The sequence below is a fragment of the Hemicordylus capensis genome, chromosome 5 (assembly GCF_027244095.1).
Source record: "Hemicordylus capensis ecotype Gifberg chromosome 5, rHemCap1.1.pri, whole genome shotgun sequence".
NCBI lineage: Eukaryota > Metazoa > Chordata > Lepidosauria > Squamata > Cordylidae > Hemicordylus > Hemicordylus capensis.
The window spans coordinates 103,474,905-103,502,558 of NC_069661.1; the positions used below are offsets into that span (position 1 = coordinate 103,474,905).

A 27,654-nucleotide genomic window follows, 5' to 3' on the forward strand; every position below is an offset into this window, starting at 1 on the left:
CCCTGATACAGGCTATGGCTCTAGACATATTATTAAGCATAAATATAACCTTTTGAAAAAAATTTGTTCTAGTGCATTAGTAAAGCTGATGAATAAATCAATAGAAGGGACAGCCGATGATGAAGAGGAGGGCGTAAGTCCTGACACTGCTATTCGTTCAGGGCTTGAACTTCTCAAGGTACTCCCTGTAAAATTAGTTGACAATATTGCTTCCCAACTTACTGTACTGTATCTCTGTTTCAATATTTTTTCTTTTGAAAGTCAGTTGCTGCTTGCAGTTTGATTTCAGATGTAAATTATCTTTGTGGAGATCCAGTATCCCTCATAATGTGGGTTATGTGCCTGCGCAGTAGTCCCCACAGAAGGATTTTCAAGCTCCCTGAGGCACTCTGTAACTCCGTCCTTCGTACACTCTATGTGCTTGGTATCTTCAGTGGCAGAGGATCCTTCTGCTGAGTACCTTCTCCACCGCTGTTGCATGTGCTTTCCTCAGGATTCTCTCCTCGGTCATGCTTGGTTCCTGAAAGAAAAAGATTCACAGTGTGAATTCTTGGGGTGTTGACCATGGTTCGTTTTATCTCTACTCCTTGCCTTACAATATGGATTAGTTTTCCTGGTATTTATTTATTATATTTGTGCACCTCACCAAACGTCCATCTCTGGGTGGTTTTGTTACCAGCTGAGCTTGTTCTGCTTGCTCCCAGAAGCCTCCCTGGTTGCAACTGCATCTCCAGGCTTTGAGATTGCACTTTTGTTGCGCTCAGGAGCTGCACTTCAGTGTGAGCTCCCAGTCTGTTATACATGGGGGCAAGTCGCTTAGTTGGCAGTGGACTGGTTGCCCCTAGATTTGGCTGTAAGCCCCACACATTGAAAAGAGGATTAGCTCCACACTCCCTCATTCTGTGAGGGGACCCTGACTAAGCAGACTTCAGGAATAGCTACTGCAAGTGTCTGGCATTCAAGATCATTTCAGCTTTGAAATGAAATCTGAACTCCCCTCTTCCTCTTGCAAATGAGATAACACCTGTTGTTAATGAAGCCTTCAGGCTAGGAAGGCAAGGAAGATAAAACAACAGACTCCATTACAGTAGGGTTGAGTTGGTGATGTAACTTTGCCCATTGAAACTCTTGATAGAATTATTGGGAAGCCCTTCCCAGCACAGGATATTCTTTAAACACATCTGCATGTTGCCAGAACCTGAGGGGTATACTCGTGAGTCAAATGGGCCGCAACCCAAAGTTTTGCTTTTAAAAAGCCAAATCTGGCAACAGAGCACACCACTGTTCCCTCTAAGGCGTGCACACGTGGCGCGCTCACAGGTTTTTGGATGTCCACTCAGTTCATTTTAGATCCCACTCCGGTTGAATCTGGAAGGCCCCATTCTGAATGCAGGTGTGCACACACTGCCTTGATACTGCCACCCAGAACAAAACTCATTCCTCACAGAGATGGAAAAAATTAGAGGGGCCACTGCTGCACACTCCAATTGTTATTACAATCAGCCTTGAATGCCATAGGCGATTCACATACATTCCTACCCAGGAAGGACTAAGATACCATGCATTCCAAAAAAAGGTTGTCTGGGCTCCCACATACAGCAGAGCAGGACAAAAGAAATGTGCCCTCAAGGCATGTTTTGGGATATATGTATCTCTAACTTCATGACCATGACCCAAGGTGCTTACTCGTGTAATTACACCTGGGACTCCCACTGTGAAACATCTCAGTGTTCCCTTGTGCCTCTCACTCTGGACCCCAGCAGACTGCAACAAGAGGCTCTAGCCACGACCACATTGGTGTTCCCCTCCAGGACAGGTGATATAGCCTCTTGCCCGACTTCTTAATAAATTTCTCTTATTTTTGAAATCTTGCCCCTCTATCTTAAAGTACCTCTTTAGCCTGCCTGGGAATTTACACATACGGTAATTTGGAACTTTAAGCTAAATGTGCCTTACAGAAGTCTATTTTTAAACATATTTGCATTGCTTCTACTTTTAGTCTTATAATTTTTTGCTTTAAATAAACTCCTTTTTGATGTAATTCAAACCTCTCTCTCAAGCCGATTTTCTTGAGTTCATACGCTTGCACAAATTAAGGCTGATTGGAACAGTCTCCCCTTTTGAGCTAAATTCCCCACATTTGCCTGAAATAGGGGGTGCAGTCCAATCACTCTTGAGGCAGTTTCATTAACAGTTTACAGCAGAAACAGAAATTAAAACCTTATACCTTAATTTAAAACAGAAATTAAAACCTTAATACAATTAAAAACCACAACTATAGTTCAAATGTTTGGGTGAATAAATGTGTCTTTAGAAACTTTCTAAAAGTCGTCAGAGATGGGAGGGCTCTTATATGTACTGGTAGATACTAAAAAAAACATTCAAGAGGTGTTCTTCGTGCTACGGAATTCTTCCCTCATCTGGTAAACATGATCTCTGCCTACTTTGCCATGGAGAGAACTATATTGTCCGAACGTGCAAGATTTGAACCTTATCTTTTTCGAAACAAACCAAAGAAAGTAGAGAAAAAAGTTTAAGGGCTGCTTTGAATAACCAGAAACAGCAGAGAAATATGTTTAAAGGTTGCTTTTAACAAGCATTACACCCTCCGTTACGCCCTGCTGCGGTTCCCATCAACACCATCCGACCACTGACAACCAGTCTCAGTCGATGTCGGCAACTTCCCCAGCTAAGACCTCAAAAGAGACTTTTTAAAAGTCTCATGATATCTTCAAGGATGGGCACCATAGACACTACAAGAAACATAAACACTGTGATGACTCTCCATCCCATGCTAAACATCGGGAAACTTTGTCAATGTTGACCCCACACCATTAACTTAGATGTTGAAGTCCCACCATAGACCAATACTGACAGTCCCAAAAGAGAAGCATCTGCTGATGCTGGTTCAGTTGACACCTCCAGTTTCGACATGCCACACGAGGCTCAAACCTCATGGCCTCTGTGGTTAACCTTTGCCCTCTAGGGTAAAGATTCTGCTTTCAACCCAATCTCGATCCTCTTCTTTCTCTCCTGAGATCATATAGATTGGTTGTACCAACTGCCCCCCCCCGTCTCTTCAGTGTCACACATGCTGGCAGTGTCACACATGCTGCCAATACCTACTCCAGCAACAACTTCAATGTCTACCATACCATTTGCTTCCTCTACAGAGAAAATCTCGATGCCATCAATTTCAATATTGATGCCCACTGAACTTGTGTCTGAATTAGGAAGGCAACCACTTGCTTCCTCAATTGTCTCTGCATCCCAACATCAACTTTCCTTCCACACCATCGATGTCAAAGGAATTATCTATCATGCAAAACACTGACTCTATCCTGGGGTCTCTACATACAACATCTTCTGGAATCACCTTTAAGAGTTTTTCTTTGCATGGACTTGATGTCAAGGATGATTTTGGCTCTGGTGCATTGCCTATACCGAAAATACCATCAGGCTCGCCAGCGGGAGTGACACCTGCTTGTTCTTCATCGTATTTTCCAAATCACCCTTGGAAAGAAAGGTACTATCTCCCACTTCCTTCATACTCCTTGTATAGAAGGAGCATGGACTATTGGAGCTCTTAATCCAGGTGCTCTTAATCCAGGCTATATCAGAAGAATAGGAAGATTCAAAAGTCCTTTCCATGTGTCTTCACCTTACTATCATATGACTATGAAGAATTCCAACTATGTAAAGTCAAAAAATGAAATCCACTTTTCATTCACAATCTCAACCCCATCTAAAGAACATGATTCCTCATTCACGAAACCATTAGACCTTCCACCTCTTCTACAACCTCCTGCAGACTGACCAAGAGAGATGACCCATCTTTCCTCTCCAGAACTGCAAGTTATCTCTTCTAACACACTTCAGGGACGATTACAATCAGATGGTGAATATACATCCACTGCTGATTCAGATGATGAATATACATCCACTTCTGATTCAGATGACCACACAGAAAATCCATCAGACCCTTTGCCTGATGAAGATGTTTCCAACAATCTTTCTTATTTTCCCACAGAAGAGACAAAATCCTATAAAAGTGGCTGAAATTGCCAAAATCCTTGGTCTAGAACTGAAATCTGACACCCAGAGTTTAAAGACCTGGTCTATGACTTCATGTTGTCTTCTACTACCTTTCATCCTGCAGTCCTCCCTATGCTGCCAGTATTAGTGAACTCAGTGAGGTAAGCATGGGATATGCCATCTACCTCCCACTTTGAAATACCTGGAAAATTTCTACAGAGTACAACAAGATTGCACATTTCTTGTCAAACTTCCTGCACCTAATTCCTTAGTAGATAGATTGGAGGGAAAGCAATCTGCCCCTGTTGAAAAGGAGGGCAGTAAATTACAATACTGTGGGTCAGAAGGTTTACTCCTTCTCTTCTCTGTCAATAAAAATGACCATTAGGAACATAGGAAGCTGCCTTCTACAGAGTTGGAGCACTAGTCCATCTAGCTCAGTATTATCTCCACAGAGTGGCAGCAGTTTTTCCAAGGTTACAGGCAGGAGTCTCTCTCAGCCCTATCTTGGAAATGCCAGGGAGGGAATTTGGAACCTTCTGCTCATCCCAGAGTGGCCCCATCCCCTAAGGTGAATATTTTACATGCTCACACATGTATTCTCTCATTCAAATGCAAACCAGGGCAGACCCAGCTTAGCAAAGGAGCAATTCATGCTTGCTACCGCAAGACCAGCTCTTCTTCCATCTTGGCCAAACACCTTTATTCAATTTGGGAAAATTTTCAAAGAGAGCATCAAGGATGATCCAGAAACAAATCTAAATTTAAGCTTTTTGAAATCTGCAGATATTACTTTCCAACACCTGAGCACTGCTAAACAATTCACAGAGATGTAATCCCGCGCCTTAGCAAGTGCTGTTAGTTTATGCAGGCATGTCTGGCTACACTCTTCCTTTCTCCAGATGGGTATGAGAGACAAAATAAACAACCTCCCCTTGACAGGGAATGTTTATTCAGTTCCCAGACTATACAATGGAGAAGACTAATAAATCAAAATAAACTGCAAAAACTTTTACATATTCTTACACTTTGCAATCTCAGTCCAACAGATACAAGAAATATGATAAGCCAAAACTTCAGTTCAATAAACCAGATCGCAGGGACTACAGAAAGCCCTTCCATTATGGCTAGAGATGGTCCTGTACACAGAAGCAGAAGCAACAGCAGAAATCCAAACAAAGCCTTTGACTGCTTGGATCTTTTACCTACCTTTGGGACATTTACCACCATCACTCACCCTTTCACTCCAATACCTGGGTGAGAAGTATAATCTCCACCGGATAAGCAGTGGAGTTTATCACTACCCCATTCATGGGAGTAAAGCACACCCACGCAGAAGTGCAAGATCTGTTGGGGGAAAGGGTGATGGAACCTGTCTCTCAGAAAGGACCAGTGGAGGAGGTTCTATTCAAGATACTTCCAAGTCCCAAAAAGAGATGGCAGTCTTTGCCCTTGTATTGGACTTGTGTTTCCTCAATTACTTTATTATTCATTAAAATAATCCCAAAGTGGTTTACGACAACGACGAAGTTGTGCTAAGCTAGCAAGCCATTCCTCCTCTGCCAGGAGAGGAAGAAGGACATGCCTTCTTCCTCTCCTGGCAGAGGAGGAATGGCTTGCTAGCTTAGCACAACTTCGCTGCGGTCAGTCTTGTCAGCTCCACCACAAGCCATCTCCTCGGCATCGAGCGCGCCAGCTGAAGCTACTTCAACGCCGAGACCAGCACCACACTCGACATCGACAGTTTTGATGTCGACGGAGACAGTAGAGAAGGTGACGGATTGAACAGCCTCGACATCGCTGTCGGCAGAGGCTCTGCAGGTTGCATTGGAAGAAGCGCCCTCGACATCGGTCGTGATACCGACAACGTTCTTGATATCGGCTACTAGGCATCTAGTGCCTGCACCGACTCCCATCCATTTGCCTTCGACATCGAGGGAGGATGATCAGACGTCTGTGTTAAATACTCCAACGAACATCACGACAGTGACGCCATGATTTCGAGCACCAATGATGTTTACCCTGGAGGGAGCCGATGTAGAGGACTGTGAGGCACCGCCACTGGATCCCCTTCTAAAAATGCTGGACTCAACTACTAATACACCGTCCACTTTCCGAGGATTTCTGCACTTTGAAGAAGATGCTTCTGGCTCTGCTGCACAGATACTCACTGCTGCGCAACTCACAACTTCAACTCTGTGGCACACCTGTGGCTTTAGTCACCAGGTGTCTCCGTCAAAAGAAACTGCTTTATCAGGTACCAGCTCACCTGGTGCGGCGTATGACTTCCATGAAGACCGTGCGTGCCGTAGGGGACTGATGTCTGTGCAGAATCCTGCTATACTTCCCTCACCCTCCCTCTCAGCAGGGGTTACTCCGGCTCCTCCTGCAAAGATCTTCTCCAGTGTGGGCACTCAGACTAAAACTTATAGTCCTTCTGCGCAGACTCAAACAGTTTTGAGGCAGTATTCTACCACTGGTGCACAAACAGATCCTTTGCCGCTTCCTATCCCCCCTCGGGGAACGTCCCCAACGGCACCGTCACATCATACTATTTCAGATCCTGATTCTGACAGTCATCATGGCTCCTCTGATTTTGAGTCTGATGCGGACAACGGAATTGGACCCATCTCCAGATGTAGCAACACCTTCCCACGTGTCACCAATGATGGAATTAAAGGCGTATCATTCCCATGTGAAACGCATGGCAACTGCGTTAGGCCTGGATCTTACGTTGCAACTTAAAACTATAGACGATCCAGTGTACAACTTTATGCAAAGGTCTCAATCGGCACAACTTGTTGTTCTTCCCTTATTACCCATCATTTCCAATGCAGCACAGTGTGCGTGGCAGGTGCCACATACATCTACACTGACTTCGAAAAGACTTGAAGGGCAGTATCGAGTGCAGGAGCAGGATAATACCTACCTGTTTAAGCACCCGGTCCCAAACTCCTTAGTAATCGACTGCACTACTTTCTCCAAGTCTGGACGGTGGCATATGACCCCTGCAGACAAGGAAGGCAGAAAACTTGATCTGACTGGCAGGAAATTATATTCCACCTCTTGTCTATCGATAAATGTGGCTAATTACTCGGCTGGTATGGCAACGTACAGCTATTGTACTTGGGAAGAACTGGAAAAGGACCTGGATGCGTTACCTCCGGAAGAGCTGAAGCTTCGTTTCCGGAAGACATTGCAGCGGGCGGGCGACCTTACCTGTCAGCAGTTGAGCACTGCGAAACACTTGGTGGAATCAGAATCACGCTCCATCATGACTGCTATTACCCTGTGTCGTCATGCCTGGTTGAGATCAGCCGCCCTACAACAGGACATGAAAGATAAAATTGAAAGTCTACCATTTGATGGAAAAGGACTGTTTTCAGAGGAGACTGATGCCACCATGAAAAAGATGAAAAAATCTAAATTCACCACTAAGACCTTCACTTCTACAACCTCACAGGCATCCTATGGAAATAAGCAACGTTCATCTTACCGTCCCCGGTCTACATGCAGACAAAAAGACCGGAGGGACTTCCATAAGTCTTATCAACCATTCAGTAAACTCACAACCCAACAGAAGGGTAGGTTTCCCTCAGGTCAGCGCAATAAACAGACGGACGGAAACAAACAGCATCTTTGAAGTGTGGAGCAGCCCATTGCAACTACCTGGCACTCCCCATTGCTTTCACGCCCAGAACACCAGGGAGGATTTGGTACCAGCCTACAACATCACGCAGCTGTCCCCACTAGCCACCAACACCATCAGGTTGGCAAGTCATGCAAAAGCAGGACGCAACATAACATCAGATCAGTGGGTCTTGAAGATTGTCACATCCGGTTACGCGATAGAGTTCAAGACCCGACCAAATTTAAGGGGCATACGCTTCACAAAAGCAAAGCTGGCCCTACTTCAGGAGGTTCAGGAACTCCTGCTCAAGAAAGCGATAGTACCAGTGCGATGGGCAAATTGACGGGAGGGGTTTTACTCCCGTTATTTTCAGATACCAAAAAGGATGGTGGGATTCAACCAATCATGGACTTAAGACACCTAAACAAGTTCATTCGTGTGAAAAAGTATCGAATGATGACGTTACAGGACATCCTACCTCTTCTCCATCAAGAGAGGTGGCTTGTGACATTAGACTTAAAGGATGTCTACTTTCACATAGGAATCCGACCCTCCTTTCAGAAGTATCTGCGGTTCACTGTGGGGACCTCGCTTTACCAGTACCGAGTACTGCCATTCGGTCTGTGCACAGCCCCTCGTGTTTTTACCAAAATGCATGGTTGTTGTAGTTGCCCATTTGAGGACAAAGGTCTGAAACTGTATCCGTATCTTGATGATTGGCTTCTGTCCTCAACAGACAAAGAAGAGTTACTTTCGCAGATAAAGTACATGTTACGCCTTCTCCAGGACCTAGGCATACAAGTGAACTGGAAGAAATCCAACCTGACACCAGTTTCAACCATATCCATATTCTATTATTAAATCAAATTAATAATAATAATATCATTCATTGGAGTTCGGCTCAACGCTACTGTGGGGAGGGTGTTTCTACCGGAAGAGCGTTTTCAGACCATCGTGTTGCTGGTTCAAGTGTTTCAGACGGCACAGTCACAAACAGCGTGGCACATCCAACGTCTGTTGGGACTGATGGCTTCATGCAGGTCAACCGTGCAGGCCCAACACATGCTTGAAAATGAGAAAACTGCAATTGTGGTTCCTGTCATCCTTCAATCTAATCAGGGACAGCCCCATGAAATGTCTGTCTATACCGCTGCCAGTCCTTCAATCTCTTTCCTGGTGGATGCAAAGCTCCAACCTGCTCAGGGGGGTCCCGTTTCAAGCCCAACTTCCGTCGGTGTGGGTCATGACGGATGCCTCTCTTCAAGGTTGGGGTGGACACTGCAATGCCGCCACTACTCAGTGTCTCTGGACCTGCAATCAACGTCTACTACACATAAACTTTCTGGAGCTGTTGGCAGTTTTTCAAGCCATGAAGGCCTTCCTCCGATGCTGCGAGGGTGAGTGGTCCAGTTACAACTGGACAACACAACTGCCGTAGCCTACCTCAACAGACAGAGGGGCACGGTCTCCAGATCGCTCTGTGCACTGAGCATTCAGATCTGGCATTGGTGCATCAAGAACAGCATAACACCTGTGGCAATACACATCAAGGGGTCAGACAATGTACTGGTAGATGGTCTCAGCCTCTCATTCTCCATGGACCAACTTGAGTGGGAACTTAACAACCGTTACCTCCAAAGGATCTTCGACCACTGGGGCCACCCGGAGATAGACTTCTTTGCTACAACGCAAAATGCGAAATACAGGCTGTTCTGCTCCAGAACGGCACACGATCCACATTCTGTGGGGGATGCATTACAAATAGACTGGTCATTCCATCACTCTTGTATGTCCCCCCCCCCCTTGCTGCTCGTGAGCAGAGTAATATCTCGACTCCTACTCAGCCCAGCAAAATGCATCTTGATCACACCATGGTGGTCACGCCAACCATGGTTTCCACATTTACTCAGACTGACCTCACACACTTACCAGAGGCTTCCGAACCGCCCAGACCTACTAATTCAAGAGGGTGGCCGGGTGTTACATCCTGAAGTTCTCACACTGCAACTGACAGCGTGGCAGATCGACTGTTGAAAAAGATCCTGCTGAACGAGCGTAAACCATCTACGAGGTGAAACTACACTAGCAAGTGGAAAAGATTTGCATCTTACGCACAAACACATGGGTTCCGCCCTAAAAGGGCCAACATACGGGAGGTCTTGCTTTATATGACGGGTCTTAAAACACCGGGTCTTTCTAATGTATCCATATGAGTGCACCTAGCAGCTCTCTCTTCTAGACACCCGGGCTGGGATGGCAAGACACTGTTCTTTCAACCTTCCTGTAAGAATTTCCTGAGAGGCCTCACGAATCTCTATCCTCCTATATGCAAACCAATCGAACCTTGGAGCATCTCTCTGGTCCTGTCCACTCTAACAGAGCCACCGTTCGAGCCAATGAATGCTGCAACACCTCGGCATGTCTCCTTGAAAACGGCCTTTTTGGCGGCTATCACCACTGCCCACAGGGTGAGAGAACTGACCATCGTCCGTTTGGACATGCCTTACACCCAGTTCTACCCGGACAAAGTTCTTCTGTGTCCGGACTTCACCTTTGTACCCAAGGTGGATTCAGATTTCCATGTCAATTGAGACATAGTTCTGCCCACCTTCTTCAGATCCCTGTCCACGCCTTTGGAAAAGGCTCTCCACTCTTTAGACATCTGCAGGGCACTGCTCTATTATCTCTCGAGAACAAAGCCGTTCCGAAAGTCAAAAAAGTTACTGATATCATACAAGGTTTCTATTATGGGGCAAGCGCTGTCCAGACAGCGTCTATCACATTGGCTGGTGGAAACCATTCGCCTTACCTACTCAATACAAGGAGTACCGGCACCTAAATCTATCAAGGCACATTCCACTAGAGCGTATGGAGCTTCTGCAGCTTTTCTGTCTTGGGTATCCTTCCCTCATATTTGCAAGGCTGCTACTTGGTCATCTGATGAACCTTTTGTAAAACACTATGCTATCAACCTACGGTCCTCTGCAGAGGCGAACTTTGGGAGAGGTATCCTTAAAAGGGTGTTACAATAACGCACTGCTCTCTCCTCCTCTTGGAGCTAACTAAACACCCATTCCAATGGATTCAACGGATCCCATACCAGATAAACAGGTTGCTCACCTGTAACTGATGATCTGGTACAGATCCATTGATATCCATTAGACCCTCCCGAACCTCCCCTCTGCAGTGCACCATAGGCCTATACAGTACAGCTTACGATCTCTACGACTGCTTCTGCGGTCTCCAAGGAACTGAGTTGCCTGCGCTTCCTCCCACCTTTAATAGCCAAGTGGTCTTGTGGGGCAGGTTGCAGGCGCCGAAAAGGAGCTGTGAAAACTCGACACTGAGAGGCTTCCGCGCAGGCGCAGAACCCATTCTAATGGATATCAACGGATCTCTACCAGATCATCAGTTACAGGTGAGCAACCTGTTTTTCACTTTGGGAAATCAAGCCTACCAGTACACGGTTCTCCTATTTGGCATCTCTACAATGCCTCGAGTCTTTACGAAATGCTTGTGGTCTGTTATTTCCAATTTAAGAACCCAAGGCATTTTGGTATTTCCATACCTGGATGACTGGTTGGTGACTTCAACCAACTAGGACTCTCTAAGCAGTAGAATTCATATGGAACCTATCCTTTCACTTCTCAAAGACCAAGGCATCCAGGTAAACAGGAAAAAGTCCAACCTCCTAACAGCAGAAGTCCATTGCCTACATAGGTGCCATTCTGGATATATGACGTCGTCCTATATCTAAGCTCCCTGAAACGCTTGGGCCTATCCGATTATCTATTAAAGTCCATATGGTAGCACCCTCTGCAGTTCATGCATGCTGGGGTGCTAAGACACAATTCTCTCACCCAAACTGTTGGAGATTTCTTAAGGGAATCAACAACCTCATAAGGTTGATATGAGAACAGACTCTTCCTTCATACCTAAGGTTGTCTTACTTCCATGTCAACCAGGACATTACCCTTCCTGCCTTTTTCCTTAACCCTGCCACTCCTTTGGAGTGCTCCTTCCACCTTGTCCTTAAATGTCCATAGAGCACTTCTCTTTTATATGGACAGAACTAAATACTTTAGAAAGACTCGTAAACTCTTTGTTGCCTTCAGAGGTAAGAGCAAGAGCCAACCAATCTCTAGGCAGAAACTTTCTAACTGGCTTGTTCTGCTTATTTTCACTTGTTACAAGAAACAAGGTGTACAGTCTCCAAACGTGGTTAAAGATCACTCTTCCAGAGCTGTGGCTACCTCTACTGCTCACTTTTCAGGAATAAATTTTACTGACATCTACAGGGCTGCTACTTGGTCTTCCAACTTGCCTTTTGTTAGACATTATGCCTTCAACATCCAAGTTTGGGCTGAGGCCAACTTTGGGTGGACTGTGCTTAAGGGTCTTTAAGAAACATCCTCCAGATTCTCTGCCTTCTGTGGGGAGCTCGTTGATCATCCACGTTTTGAAGGATACTGGAACACCACAAAGATTAGCAGATGATCTTTTGGTGATCCGGTATCATTCACAACACCTCCCCGATCTCCCCACTTATCTGATGTTTCTGATTAATGTACTTACCTCATTATTCAACTGAAGAAGTTCCATCTTTACAGCACTCTATCAGAACTAAGCAAAAGGGCTCTCTGCCACTGAAGATAACAAGCGTGCTTGGTGCACGAAGGGAGGTTCTACAGAGTGCCTCGGGGAGCTTGAAAATCCTTCTGTGGGTGCTACTATACAGGCGCATAACGCACTCTCTGAATTGATACCAGATCACCAAAATATCACCTGTTACGAGTCAGAAATCTGTTTTTCACTTGAAGAAGACTAACCAGGATCACTCTTTTAAACTTTATATTGTTTCATGCAATAGATTGTGGTTTATATCTGTTCTAGGTGTTAATACTGTGTTAGGTCAAGGAGCAGGTTATGTACAGAGCCAAGAATAATGTCTCTTTGGAACAGGCATAGTTCAGAAATGAACAGATGCAGGAGAAATTAATTCAATATGGAAGGGATAAGAAATCACTATTGGAGATAAATCTTGATTGAAGTTTAGAGCTAAGTTGAATGCAGTGAAAGCAATCTATTTAGGGAAACCTGAAGCCACTGAAAACATTTTAGAAGAGTGGATGGATGTAGTCAAAGTGGTTAGAATATCTACCCTGAAACAAAGCAGAAGGGAGAATGTCTGGCTTTGAAAATTGCTTTTCGCAACCTGGGAAAAGTGGGTGTTAAATATTATATTTAGCGATGATTTTTGGTATCCATCAATTTCTGAAGTTGTTTTGTCATATGGGGTGAGGGACTGTTGTTTGAAAAACAAGCCCACAGCGCCCTTAGGCTCATGAAACTAGTCATGTAATTCTTTGGAAAGTGCTGTGTTCTTTAATTACTTTAAGCACATTCATAATAAATAGCACAATTCTAGTAAAAAATTATTTCTAGATATCCCTTTTTTATTTTTAGTAAGAGGTACTTGTCCTTGCTTAATACATTGTTTAGAGCAGTGTTTCTCAACATTTTTGGAGTCATGGACTGGTACATTTTTTGTGTGTAGTTTCCCAGACCAGCAGTTAGTAAAGGGGTCGACCACCCCTTGGCACCCCCAAAACAATTTTGAGCTGGTGGGGCCCGCTGTGAACTCTCCGAAGCTAATTTCTAGGCAGGAAGCCCTTGCTGCTGGGATTACATTAATTTCTTTTTTTTTTTTTTTTCCCTTTCCCCTGTGGCAAACCCCTGATTTATTTGTTTCCCCCCCAATGATTTTTTATTCGATTTTTCCACAACATAAGACACACACACACAGGGATTACGTTAATTTTGAGGAAGCGAAATGAATGTTATCCCAGCAGCAAGGGCTGCCTACCTAGAAATGAACTCTGGCAAGCTCCCGGCATCAGCAGCCCCTACCGGCTCAGAATTGTTTGTGGCGGGGTAATTCCTTATAGACCAGCACTCAACTCCTCATGGACCAGCAGTTGAGAAACACCAGTTTAGAGAGATATAAAGAGGTATAACATTTGCTTGGCCCTGGGGATGGGAACCACTTCAGTAAATGTTTCCATCAAATATTCAAACATATTTCTTTATCAGTGAAGTCAACCGTTTTATTTTCTAATGAAAGACAGGAAGTATCAGGGTTTTCACAATAAATTCTTGGTACCTCATATTGCCATTAAAGGCAAACTCATGAGGGCAATCATTGTATTTCTTTGAGGTGTATAGTCTGTTCTATTCCAGTGGTTGAAGATGTTTGTATTACAATGCTTTTTTGTTTTGATATGTATCACAGGTTCTGTCTTTCACGCATCCTACCTCATTCCACTCTGCAGAGACGTATGAATCTCTCCTTCAGTGCCTCAGGATGGAGGATGATAAGGTAGCCGAGGCAGCCATTCAGATATTCAGAAACACAGGCCACAAAATAGAAACTGATCTGCCACAGATAAGATCGTGAGTGCATTTCTTCACATAGCAAAAGCACTTCAGTATTGTCTCTCTCCCTCCTCAATCTTTCAGCAAATTGGTGCTAAATTGACTTATTGGTACCAATGCATGTAATGTCACAGCCTATCACTGTTGTATCCTTAATTTTCCTTTTATTGCTTAAAAAATAAAAACCTGGGTGCACGTATTTCACAAGTTATAGCATCCATATTAGAGGTTTATTGAATCAGAGTCTGTGGCTTAGATGGGATGAAAATGGGAAGTGTCATACATTAAGAGATCTGATTGTGAGCTTAGCACAAAAGTATGTTGAAGAAAATAATTTAAGCATTTAATCTTTATCAATGAATTAAATATAACTCAAGCTGTTGCCAGACATACCTCCTTTTGTTTGATAGGGAGAAATCGTAGATTTTAACCTAATGAACAGTTGGAAAATGTTGGTATAGGGGAAAATATTCAAAACATTTATATTCTTTCATTTGGAGAGGATCTGAAAAATATAATGAGAGTTCTAATATTTTATTAGATTAAACATGGCTCTCCTGTTTACAAGAGGGTCGCAACAAAATCTGAGGGAGGAAAAAATGGCTACTCAGTGGCTTATCTCAATGGAAGTGTATAAAGTGTAGAATACTGTTAATGTGAAATGTTGGTTTTGTAATAATAGGAAAGATTTTGCAGAGTTGTCAGTGAGTGCAGAAATATTAGAATGTAGTATCCGTGACAATTTGCAATTAAATTCTGAAATGGTTATTTTATGTACTCCTGCAATAATAACATAAAATATGATGAAATTGTTTTTATATTTATTAGTGTTTTTGACTAGACTGACACATGCTAACTAGAAATACATGTTGATCCCATGGAAAAGAGTGACTAATAAAAAATTTTCAGGACAATAACATGAATTAAAATAACCGATTAGATGACTCCCTCTTATTGTACAAATTTCATGTTTATTTGGGAGACTAATTGTCCAATCCATAATGTTAGAATAACTAACTCATAAAGGATTTCTTCAGTGAATGAATGGTGAATAAGAGATAGGAGGAACCGGCGTTGCACAAGCAGGCCTCCGCTCACACAATGGGTCTTTCCCATCTCCTCTCCTCAGCAGTCCCCTGTGCCTCTGTCTGATTTTTGGCAATTTCCCCTTTCTTCTGCAGCCCCTTGCTCCCCATCCTGTCTCAGAAGGTCCCCCAGTCATCAGGAGATACTTTTCAGACTGTTGTGGGGAAGATGGGGGTAGGAAAGCCCTGTTGCACAGGCAAACTTTCAGTCTAACCCAGTGTCTTTTTTGTGTATGGCAGTTGGGTTTTTTGGTGTTACCTCAAAACCTTTCAGTATTAGCATATTCATTAAAATGATGTATTTGAACTACTTTTCCACATAAAAATTCTTGTTCCTAATTTAACTTAGCAATTTGATATGGTTGCAATAATGAGACATTTCTAGAAATGTTGGATCTGGATTGTGATCTGTTGCCATTCATCAGTATGGGTACTGCACCTTTGCAGGTGCAGATGGATTCTCTAGCTCCTCATGGTGCCTGTGTTCTGCCTCTTGCACTCAGCGTGTTCATTGATTTCAGCAGTTAGGATACCGTTTTGTCTGTTCCTTTCTGACTGTCAAAGCATTAACACCTCATTGGTTGTTGCTCCTTGGTTATTGGATTGGACCTGTGAATGAAAAAGTATTTGTTATTAAGTTTTGACTTGGACTGGCTTTTTTGACTACTCTTGGATTAGTAAACTTTGGATTTGTTTTCACTGAGCACCAATGGACATTAAGAAAATTAAGAGGTGCACAGAGTATGGTGGGAAACTTCCATCAACCAACCGTCCTGCCTCTTATGTCTGGGTAAACACCATAAAATGACATCCTGCAAGATTTGCACATCGTTCTCCAGACAAACTCTTAAAAACGGTGCTCTCTAACTTCAAGCATTGCTTTATGAGAAAGTTTCACAGCTGCTGACCCCAATGCCATGATCACCTTTGATGTCACAGTTGGTGTCTGTATCGAAGTCTATGTCAGGGACTGTTGCAGCTGCACAGTCAAAACCCTCGACATCCACTGCTACTCCATTGACATTGGAGCATGTTTTCAAGCATCCAGAGGAGATACTGAAGGGTTTCTCCTTGACGCATAGGCATAAGCACAAGAAGAAGAGGAAAGCTTCGGATGAAGGACTCCTGCTTCCAAAGAAACATCAAGATAAGGGCTCGGGTTTGCCTTCGAGATCGAGCGCAGGAACTCCACCAACTGGATTGCAAGATCCATGCCTCTCCCCTTCATTGTCGACACCAAGACCAACACCTGTCTTGTCTCGTGCAGGTGCTTCGCCCTCTTCGGGGGAAGATTTTGATTCCACCTTGGACACAGAAATAGAGTCTGTCAACATGGAACATCTGTCAGATTCGTCCTCTGAAGTACAAGCAAAGCCTTCAACCTCCCCTACTGAAGAGCTAAAAGCTTATCATGTCCAGATCTCAGATGGCAGAGGCTTTAAGCCTGGAGCTTAAGAAGCAGACTGTGGACTTAAAAGATACAGTCTATGACTTCATGGTATCTTTTCAGTCCACACAACATATGGCTCTGCCAGTGCTGCCAGTCATCTCAAAGGCAGCACAATCCACTTGGGGAATTTTGCAAACTTCAGCAATGACCTCAAAATGTCTGGAGGGCCTTTATAGGGTCCAGGAGGACAGCTATTACTTGCTGAAGCACCCCACTCCTGATTCTTTAGTTATAGATTGTGCATCTTCTTCAAAATTAGGATGTTGCCATACCACTCCATCTGATAAGCAGGGTAGAAAGATTAATGTCCTGGGCCGCAAGGTCTTCTCTACCACATGCTTGTACATCCAGATTGCTAATTATGCTGCCTGTATGGCTAAATATAACCATTCTCTGTGGGACAAGCTGCTACAGGGCTGCCTCTTTGTTTGCTGAGGAGTTCAAGACATGCTTCAGTGATGATTATGCTCAATCTACTGCACTGACCCACCAACAGCTTAGCACAGCTAAACATCTGGCTGAAACAGAGTCTTTTTCTTTGGCAGTGGCAATCTCCATTCGATAACATGTGGTGTTGCAATCAACAGCTTTACAGCAAGACATGAAGGAATTAATTGAAGGCCTGCCCTTTGATGGTAAAGGGCTCTTCTGTGATAGTACTGACAGCACCATGAAATCCCTGGGGGAAAATCTGATTTACTGCTTTCTTCTACTTCTACCTCCTCCCACTCTGCTTCCCCATATAGACCATATGGTCATCAATGGCAATCTTATAAGCCACAAGATGGCAAAGACTACTGTAAACCTTATCACCAATACAATGGAGAGGTTCAGTCCTAAAGGTAAGAATAATCAGGGATCACGTAACACCAAAGATCCCTCAAAGCAGAATCTTTGATGTGCAGACCAGTCCACCATCACTAACTCCACCAACTACTATTACCACTTCCATCAGATTTGACAAGCTATGCATCTGCATTGCCCTGCATAACATCAGACAAGTAGGTGCTACGCATCGTCACTACTGGCTGTGCAATAAAGTACAGGGCTTTGTTGGTTTTCTCAGGCATATAATACACACCAGCAACACCTACATTGATGGAAGAGGTGAAAGTTTCCCTAACAGAGTGGGGGAGTGACTTCACTGTGGGTGGGTCTTGGGTTTGACTTCACTGTGGGGAGTGACCACTGTGGACTTGGGTTTCATGGATAGTGCAACAACACCAGCTCCATATCCTAGAACTCTTGCCTGTATTCCTAGCTCTGAAGTTGTTCTTTCTATTTATTGTTTGTTTGTTTGTTTGTTTGAAAAATTTCTAGCCCACCCCTCCAGTACATTAGTGCTCGGGGCGGCTCACAACATTTATAAAACAATTACAATATAAAATCAGACTAATAAAATTAACCAAATTAAACAAAAATCCAAGATAAAACCACAATCATAATTAGCTTTTAAAATTCCAAATTAAATTCTGAAAGCTGAAAACTAAGAATTATAAAAACTAAAGAAACTACCAGATCTATGCAACAGGTGAAACATTAAGAAGCCTCTTTAAAAAGATGTGTGTTTAGTTGTTTTTTCATACCAGTACTGAAAGGACATATGGTGCGGATTGAACTCGACAACACTATTGCTATAGCTTACCTGAATAGACAGGGTGTGACTGTCTCCCACTTGCTATGTGCTCTCAGTCTCCAGATCTGGAACTGGTGCATTGTCCATCAAATTCATCCAAATGCCATACATATAAGGGGCATAGAAAATGTGCTTGTAGTCAATCTGAGCAGGTCTGTTGTGAGAATGCAACATCACGAGTGGGAGCTCAATCCAAATCACCTGTCTCATATCTTCAGGATGTGGGGGTCGCCAAAGATCAACATGTTTGCAACACAATTGAACAAAAAATGCCCCAGGGCAAGGGCAAGGTCAGGGCTCCATGGGTGGATGGCGCATTTCAGCACAGCTGGCTCCAGGGTCTCTTCTATATGTTTTCTCCATACCCTCTCAAATGTTTCTGATTTCCATTTGGATATGTTGCCTCCGTACCCTCATCAACAGTGTAGTGGCGAAGCTTCTTCACAACACAACATGTCCTGCATCTTGATCATCCCCCGGGGACCTTGCCAACCATGGTTTGCATTGCTACTCAAACTCTCGAAATGCACATACTTCCACTTACTTTAGCATCTGGACTTGCTGTCAAGCGACAGAGGGCAGATTCTCCATCCCAGCTTAAAAACTCCACTAGACACTTACGTAAGCATTTCCAAACCTGTGTTAGTGCTTATGGCTTTGATCTGCGAACGACAACTATCCAGCAAGTGTTTTTGTACTCAACTAATTTAAAGAGTTCAGGCTTAGCTAATGTTTGCATTAAAGTCCATCTTGCTGCACTCTCTTCCAAACATGTTGGTTGGGATGGCAAGACTGTCTTCTCCCATCCTGACTGCAGGAGGTTCCTGAGGGGGATTAATAACTTGTTCTCTCCAGTACAGCAACCTATGGAACCTCTCCTTAGTGCTCTCTACTTTGACTGAAAAACCCTTGGAACCTCTTGCTACTATTAAGCTACTTACCTTGAAAACTGCTTTTCTAGTGGCAGTAACTACTGTGAGAAGCGTTAGTGAATTGACAGAGCCTGAGGATAGATGCTCCTTACACTTATTTGGACAAAGTCCTCATGTGACTGGACCCAGGTTTTCAACCAAATATAGTTTCTGATTTCTATTTGAATGAGGACATTTTGCGGTAAAGTGTGCCATCAAGTCGATTTTGACTCCTGGTGCCCACAGAGCCCCATGGTTGTCTTTGGTAGAATACAGGAGGGGTTTACCATTGCCTCCTCCCGTTCAAACTCCAACAATGCCTCTGGAACGTTCACTACATGCGTTAGATATCAGGAGGTCTCTCTGCTTGTATCTTAAGAGATCTAAAGACTTTCGTAAGAGCAAGCAGCTCTTTGTAGCATTAAATGGCAAAGCCAAAGGAAAAATGATTTCTGGACAGTGTCTGTCACATTAGCTAGTTGAGTTGATTACTTTAACCCAGTGATTCCCAAATTGGAAGCTTCCAGATGTTGCTGAACTACAACATTTATTGTGGCTTGGGCTGATGGGAGTTGTAGTTCAGCAACATCTGGGGGCTCCCAGTTTGGGAACCACTGCTTTAACCTATAGACTTCAGTGTTGAGTTGCCTCGTACTATAAAGGCTCATTCCACTAGAGCATATGCTGCCTCAGCTGCTCATTTATCTGGCATAAAGATCAGACACGTCTGTACGGCAGCGACCTGGTCCTCTCACTTCTTTATGAAGCATTATTTCGTTGATCTTCATTGTGCTGCAGAGGTGGGTTTTGGGAGGAGTATTTTGAAAAGGGTCTTACAATAGCTTATTGTGTCCACCTCCCGGGAAAACTTGCTAATCACCCATACTTATGAATGGCAACAGAGCATGATCCAGATAAACAGATGGCTTTCCTGTAACAGATGATCTTGGAGTGATCTGTTGGCATTCATAAGACTCCCACATTCTCCCTGATGCAGTAGACTAAAGTAAATTTGTTTAAATAACAATAATAAAAAATAAGCTGTCACGTGACTCTTGGGATGATCGTCTATCCATGGCAATCATCCAGGAACTGGCAAAATGGCGCCCTAACTGCTGAAATCAATGAACATGCCTAGCGCAAGAGGCAGAATGTGTGTGCCATGAGGAGCAAGAGAATCTATCTGTGAGGTCCTGCGCAGCCACAGTACCTATATTTATGGATGTCAACGGATCACTTCCGGTTCATCAGTTACAGGTAAGCAACCTGTTTATTTGACTTCATACAAATACTACAAGAACTTATTTTTATTGTTATTTCTTTTTTGTATGGAATATATGCAGAACTCTAATTCCTATTTTGCATCAGAAAGCAAAGAGAGGGACACCTCACCAAGCAAAACAAGCTGTCCACTGTATACATGCCATATTTACAAATAAAGAAGTGCAGCTTGCACAAATCTTTGAGGTAGGTTTGTCTTGCTTGTTTTAAACAGCCATAAAAGAATGGAGTCACAATTATTCATCCTTGGGCATTGGCTTTTCTAACATCTAGTCTCTTCAAGCAACGTATAAACTTGGGCAACAAGCTTTGATAGAGCAATCAAATCCAACTTTTGTTGATTGATTATTGGGTTGCAAGTTCAATGTGTATGTGTTTGTTTTTGGAAGCTGTATGTTCTGCAATAGTAATGAAGCAAAAAAGATAATAAAAGACCTTTCCTGCTTAAAAATGAAATAGTTAGTAAACACAAGATATTTCATTCCTTTCAGTAACCCAAAATGGTATTGAGGTTTTGGTAAAATACAAATTAATTTGAATTTTAAATAATCACTGAATTGACATATAATTTGACTTTTAAAATAAATTACTTGAGTGCCCAACATTATGTTTTCAAGTTGCTCAAAAGATGAAATGAATTTCAGTAAGTTTTCCTCACTTGCATGGCTGATGGAATGGAAGGGTTTTTCTCCGTATCAGTTTTTTCTTCTGATACCTGATGGCAGAAAAAGTGAAGATTAGTCACTTTCTACCCATTTAAGGCTTGCTTTAGTAAGATTTCTTCCTGTTTTGAATCTTTATGGCCATTCTGACATTACAAAGAGTACTAAGCTCAGCCATTTTCTCCTTAACTTTATTCATGACTGACACTTGTTCTTAATAGGGGAAAAATAGCCACTTCATAAGCAGAAAAACACTTCACAGGTGGCGATTTGGGAGCCCGGCATTAGTGTGTTTGGACAGGAAAAGACTGCTTCTGTTCCATTTCCTGGTTTAAGCCCCTCTGTTCATTATTAATGTCACATATAGTTAGGCGCTATGAGGATAGAAAAGATTGTAAACCACTATAACTTGATCTCCCTCGGGCACTGAGAGAGCACAGTGAAACTTGGTATGTCCATTTCTGACATCATTCTCAATTTGAACTTTGAACCCCAGTTTGACCCTGCACCCATTTTCAAGAGGGGAAGAAGATATGTCAATAAAGTCATAATCATCATAATAACAAACTTTATTTGTTGGCCGCCCTGTAACAAGTTGTTCTCTGGGTGGCTCACAATAGTCATGTGACATCTTCCTTGAGCAGTGAAAGTTGTATATGAATTTGACATAATTTTCATTCATTTATTCATTCAATTTCTATACCACTCTTCCAAAAATGGCTCAGGGCAGTTTACACAGAGAAATAATAAATAAATAAGATGGATCCCTGTCCCCAAAGGGCTCACAAGCTAAAAAGAAACATAAGATAGACACCAGTAACAGTCACTGGAATATCACTGATTTTGATATTTTAACCCCAAAATATGTAACAGAGCATCAAACTCCAAATAATACATCCCAACTATGCCATTCTGATGCTAGCATAACCATACTAACCAGCCAAATAAAAAGCTGTTGAAGCACTTCTGGAAGATACTTGGAGTATTAAGAGCAAAGAATGGTTTTGAATCATTTTTCTTAGAGTTATGGAAATTGTGTCGTAATGAGGGCATTCTGAAGATTGGTGGGATATAGAGAGCAGTTCCTTGGGTATGTTTAAGTCCAAACCAAAATATTGAGCTGAGTCTGAAAGGAAGGAAGAATCTGAGCCTTTATTGCATTTTGGGTCTTAGGACTTGTATTCATAATGATATTTAAAAATTCAGTATACAATTCGGGAAATAAACACTTGTGAGGGTGCAATAGATTAATAAATATTTTTTTCTTCTTCAGCCTCTAAGTAGAAGTTTGAATGCTGATGTTCCAGAGCAACTTATAACTCCACTAGTTTCTTTGGGTCACATTTCCATGTTAGCACCAGACCAGTTTGCATCACCAATGAAATCAGTAGTTGCAAATTTCATTGTAAAGGATCTCCTGATGAATGACAGGGTAAGTTTAATATAATAAAAGTTAAAACTATATCGTGAGAACAAAAATATGTTCCACAAGTATCTGATATGATACGAGCATTTGGGAAGAACACAGAGTACATGGAAATTCTTTTCTAAATTCCTATATTTTGTGTGCCTTCTGTTTAAGTCAGCTTTCAACCTTTCATAAATATTTGCAGTCTACAGGTGAGAAAAATGGGAAATTATGGTCCCCAGATGAAGAGGTTTCTCCAGAAGTTCTAGCAAAGGTAAGTTAATATCTTCCTTTTTAATATAGATGTAGAGATTTCCCATGTTGACCTTGAAAGAAGTTCAGTTCCAGTGTGAGGAATGTAGTGTGTCTAATTAGAAAAGTTGTTTACTTTCTATCTCCTGACTGATTAGTGTTGCATTAATTGCTCTTCAAAGATATGTATGGAATTAATTTCTTAAATTGATATCTCAACTCTGTTCAAATATGTGCTAAACTGATATGTCACTTACTTGTCTGTTCTGCTAGGAAGTGGAGGTTTACATCCAGACTAGCACTGTGCAGGTACAGCGGTGCTGGATTCCAGACTACCATTTAAGCGGGGTGGGGCAGCTATGTGTAGAAGTGGCAATTTTTGCCCATCTCACCTCTAAAGCCCACTGTGCATCATGAAAAAGTGTCACTGAGGGTTGTATTTTGGTGAACCACCATCTGCTTTAGAGGGAAGGGGAGATAAGCAAAAACCACTCCTTTCCTTGCTTGTGTAGGAGAACAGTCTGGAACTCAGCACTGCTACATCAGTGGTGCTAGGATATCATCTGGAGTTCATTATTTTTATGTATGTCTTCTACAATTAGACTTACATTTTGTAAAAGGCTGTCTATACAATCAATTCACATTTTTAATGTTGGTGCTGACAGTGATTCTGTCGATGCCCTGGTGGGAAACTGGAAGGAGGCAATGGTTAGACTGCTTCTTAAGAAGCCTTCCCTGGATCCCTTAGCGATGGATAGTTATAGGCCAGTCTCCAGTCTCCCTTGATTGGGAGAGACTGACCAGCTCCAGGCAGTTTTGGAGGGAACTGATTATCTAAACCCATTTCAAACTCATTTTAGAGCTGGCTATTCGGTTGAGACAGCCTTGGTCAGCCTGATGGATGGCCTTTACTGGGGAATCGACAGAGGGGGTGTGACTCTGCTGGTTCTTTTGGATTTCTTGGTGGCATTCAGTACCATCAACCATAGTATCCTTCTGGATCATCTGGTGGAGATGGGGATGAGGGCACTGCTTTGCAGTGGTAGATTCTGGATGGTGGAGCTTGGTGACAGTTGCTCCTCCAAACAGGAGCTGTTATATGGAGTCCCTCAGGGCTCCATACTGTCACCAATGCTTTTTAATATCTACATGAAACCGCTGGGTGAAGTCATCAGGAGATTTGATGCTGGGTGTTATCAGTATGCTGATGACACCCAAATCTACTTCTCCTTGTCGTCTTCATCATCAGGAATGCCTGTCTACAGGCAGTAATGGGCTCAATGAGGGATAACAAATTGAAACTGAATCCAAGCAAGACGGAGGTGCTCAGAATTTAAGGGATGAGTTAGATTTTCCTGTGCTGGACAGGGTTAATCTCCTCTGGAAGGAACAGGCAATGCAGCTTGGGGGTACTCCTGGACCCAGGCCTCACCCTGGTATCTCAGGTGGAGGCTATGGCCAGGAGTGCTTTCTTCCAGCTTCAGCTTATTTGACAGCTGTGTCCATTCCTTAAAGAGGATGACCTCAAAAGAGTGGTGCATCAGCTGATAACCTCCAGGCTTCACTTTTGCAATGCACTGTATGTGAGGCTGCCTTTGTAAGTATTTCAGAAACTTCAGTTAGTTCAAAATGCGGCAGCCAGACTAGTCTCTGGGGTAACCTGGCGAGACCATATAAAACAGGCTGCCAATATGTTTCCGGGCAAAATACAAAGTGCTGGTTATTACCTTTTAAAGCCCTGAAAAGCTTAGGTCCAGATTACCTTAGAGAGCGCTGCCTTCTGCATGATCCCCACCACATGTTAAGGTTGCCTTCTCCAGTTACATCAGTAGGTCTGGTGGCGACTCAAAGGAGGGCCTTTTCTGTAGCTGATCCTGGGCTGTGGAATACACTCCTGGCAAAAATCTGTAGTTTGAGTTCATTGTTGGCCATCAGGAAAGCCCTGTTTGGCCTGGCCTTCTAGGGTTTTAAATTTTTTAATTGTTAATGGTTTTATGCTGTTTTTAAATTGTTCTGTAAGGATTGTTTTTAAAGGACTAATTTGTGGGTTTTATTTTTGTTGTTGTGCTTCTCTCAGCTGTTTGGATGGGGCAGTATATAAATGAAGTAAATAAATAAATAGTTTAGTAGTGAATAAAGCATTTACAATGGATATGACAGTAAATTAACTGAAATATGAGCAAGCATAGTTCAAAAGGTGTTTATCCTCTTTTTCTCCAATCTCTTTGTGTAATATGCCATATCATGCATTAACCTCTTTCACACAAGCACGTGTGCACAAGTTTCTCCTATTCTGAAATTGAAGAGAAATTTAGGTTCTCATCCATTGCTAACATTTCTATTCGGAGCTGGCTCTCAAGACTACAAGTAATTGAACTAAAGTAGATGTTCTACTACTGTTAGGAGTAATAGAGATTTATTCATTTATCTGTTGAGGTTCAAGCCATTAAACTTTTAGTACGTTGGCTCCTGGGTATGAAAAATAACCAGTCAAAATCTGCAAATTCAACGCTCCGGTTACTATCAGCTATGCTCGTCAGTGAGGGAGACTTGACAGAACAGAAGAGAATCAGGTAAGTCGCTTTAAAATTCTCATTATTTTGATTTAGGAATCTGTATCTATGCCCTTGTACAGTGAAAGGAGAACCTCATGTAAAGATGGCAGGCTATCTGAAGATTATGTTGCTGGATGCAGAACAGTGCATGAAAACTGGATATGTAACTGAATGTAAGGTTTTGAGTGTGGTATCTCTGTACCACACAGCGTGGTTGGGATGAATTTCCCAACTATATTGCAATGTAAATGGAGATAGCACAGCCCAATCCAGTGTCTCAGGCCACTAGTTGTGTGCAACATATGGTTATGATTAACGATCTCTGCATTGGGGTCCCTAGTATATTAGATTGCTTTGAGGATTTTTATGAAGGGATTTATTTATTATTATTAATTTATTTATTGAATTTATATACCACCTAACATAAAAATCTCTAGGATTTATGAATCCCCATTTAAAATTCTTTGCCTCCTTATATTAAAAAAAAAAATTTAAAGGCTTTGGAATGGATTTTTTCCACTGTCAATTTATATCAGTTACCATTACGCTAGAAGAAAACTGTGGCATTTAACAGAAAGTTTCCAGTCATGTAGGGCTCTGAGATGAGTAATAAGTAGTTGGTGCTATGCAGCATCCAGTCTGAGGCTCTGCTGGAAAGATTCAACTTCATTCCCTTGACTTGCGTTATCATCTCATATTATATAAGATTCTGTTTCTGAAGAATAGATTCTTAAGTAGTTGCTTAAAGCTGCTATAGAAAAAAGCATGGTTCATCATGCGATAATCTGTACGGGCCAAGCTGAAAACGAATTAAGGCTGTGCAGAAGCACTAGTCTCTACTTTAGATTTTAACAGATCTGTGAGCTACCTGCAGCTGAAGTGCTACCCCCTCAGTCAGCATGGTGAGTTGGTTGTTATTTAGTGCCTGCCCAAGCCACTGTATCAGATGCCATTTTTGTTGGAGAGGTTATGACCATGACACCATGCCTACCCAGGTCCTGGCAGGGATGTAATTCTGCATGATTGCTCATCTGTACTAGTACCAGAGTGGATATCCTTGCAAGGGGACAAGTTGCCCTTTGCCCTGGGAGCCTCCTACCCATTCCCATAAGCCCTTGTGCTGACAGAGCAGCTTTGGATCATGCTTTTAAGTCTACCAAGAGTAATTTTGTACAGATCTAATACAGAAGCAGGAGATGCTAATGAGCATCTGCACTGTTGTGTTAATTATGGTTATCTCTTATGTGGTAGTTCTTAAAGTATGGTAGAACTTGACTGGAAATCATGGTATTTATGTGACACGCATGCTAGAATTTTCACATCATTAATGTATCTTTATTATTATATGTGCCTGCTGAGAAAAAGGGAAAACTATTTTCTTTTGCAGCAAATCTGACATGTCTCGTCTACGATTGGCTGCTGGCAGTGCCATAATGAAGCTTGCGCAGGAGCCCTGTTACCATGAAATTATAACCCCAGAGCAGTTCCAACTCTGTGCATTGGTCATTAATGTAAGTAACTACCTTTTGAAGGGTTGTGAGGAGACAATTAAGATGGGGAAAATCCCTACCATAGAATTTGTGTTCAAGCCAAGATTATATATCTGTCTTTATTGTAATGCAAAATTCTCATTGGTCTTTTCCTTGAATATTATTTTTTAATTTGGCCTGGCTTCTCAGTTTGTCATTGATCCTGGTTTTAGTGATGTGCACGAACCAGTTCGGAGGTCTGGCAGTTTGGCTGTGGGGTTTACTTTTAAGGATCAAGGAGGGTGCTCTTACCGCGCCCCCCCCCCGAGTGCTTTGCCAAAAATCACTGTGAGGAGTGGAAGCATACGTTCTTGCCGCACCAATCAGCGTCAGACCGGAAGTGGCCAGTGTGTGTGCGTGGCATGTGCACACACACTGGCCACTTCTGTTTTGACGCTGACAGAGGCGGCAAGAACGTATGCTTCTGCCCCGCACAGTGATTTTTGGCAAAGCACCCAGGGAGGGGCGGTAAGAGCACCCTCCCTGCTCCTTAAAGGTAATCCCTGCTGCCGGATGTACCTTGCACATCCTTACCTAGGTTTCAATATATGATTTGTTCATTTTGCTGGACTTCTAAGCGCTTCAGTGTGTTTCTGCTGTCTCTTGAGGAACTGAGTTTTAATTGCATTTTATCATTTATGATTATGAGCTGCTATAGGAGTTTTTAAAAGGGCAACATATAAAAATAAACAGATATTTAAAAATCTGTTATTTTGTAGATTTGGCATATGAGAATTTCTGCTGGTATCTGTGAAACTTCCATTTGCACTTTGTTTTCTTCTTC

General features: G+C 42.7%; 1 protein-coding gene across 5 annotated transcripts in view; it reads left to right on the top strand.

The window, feature by feature from the left end:
• PDS5A (PDS5 cohesin associated factor A) overlaps nt 1-27,654 on the top strand; it is a 130,914-nt gene that overhangs the window by 78,425 nt on the left and 24,835 nt on the right. For all 5 annotated transcript variants that reach the window (XM_053252359.1, XM_053252360.1, XM_053252362.1 and 2 more), the window contains 7 exons: nt 73-178; nt 13,959-14,119; nt 20,527-20,650; nt 22,400-22,558; nt 22,740-22,808; nt 25,223-25,359; nt 26,729-26,852. In XM_053252359.1, coding sequence (XP_053108334.1) covers nt 73-178; nt 13,959-14,119; nt 20,527-20,650; nt 22,400-22,558; nt 22,740-22,808; nt 25,223-25,359; nt 26,729-26,852 — 880 coding nt within the window. The remainder of the gene's footprint in view (nt 1-72; nt 179-13,958; nt 14,120-20,526; nt 20,651-22,399; nt 22,559-22,739; nt 22,809-25,222; nt 25,360-26,728; nt 26,853-27,654) is intronic.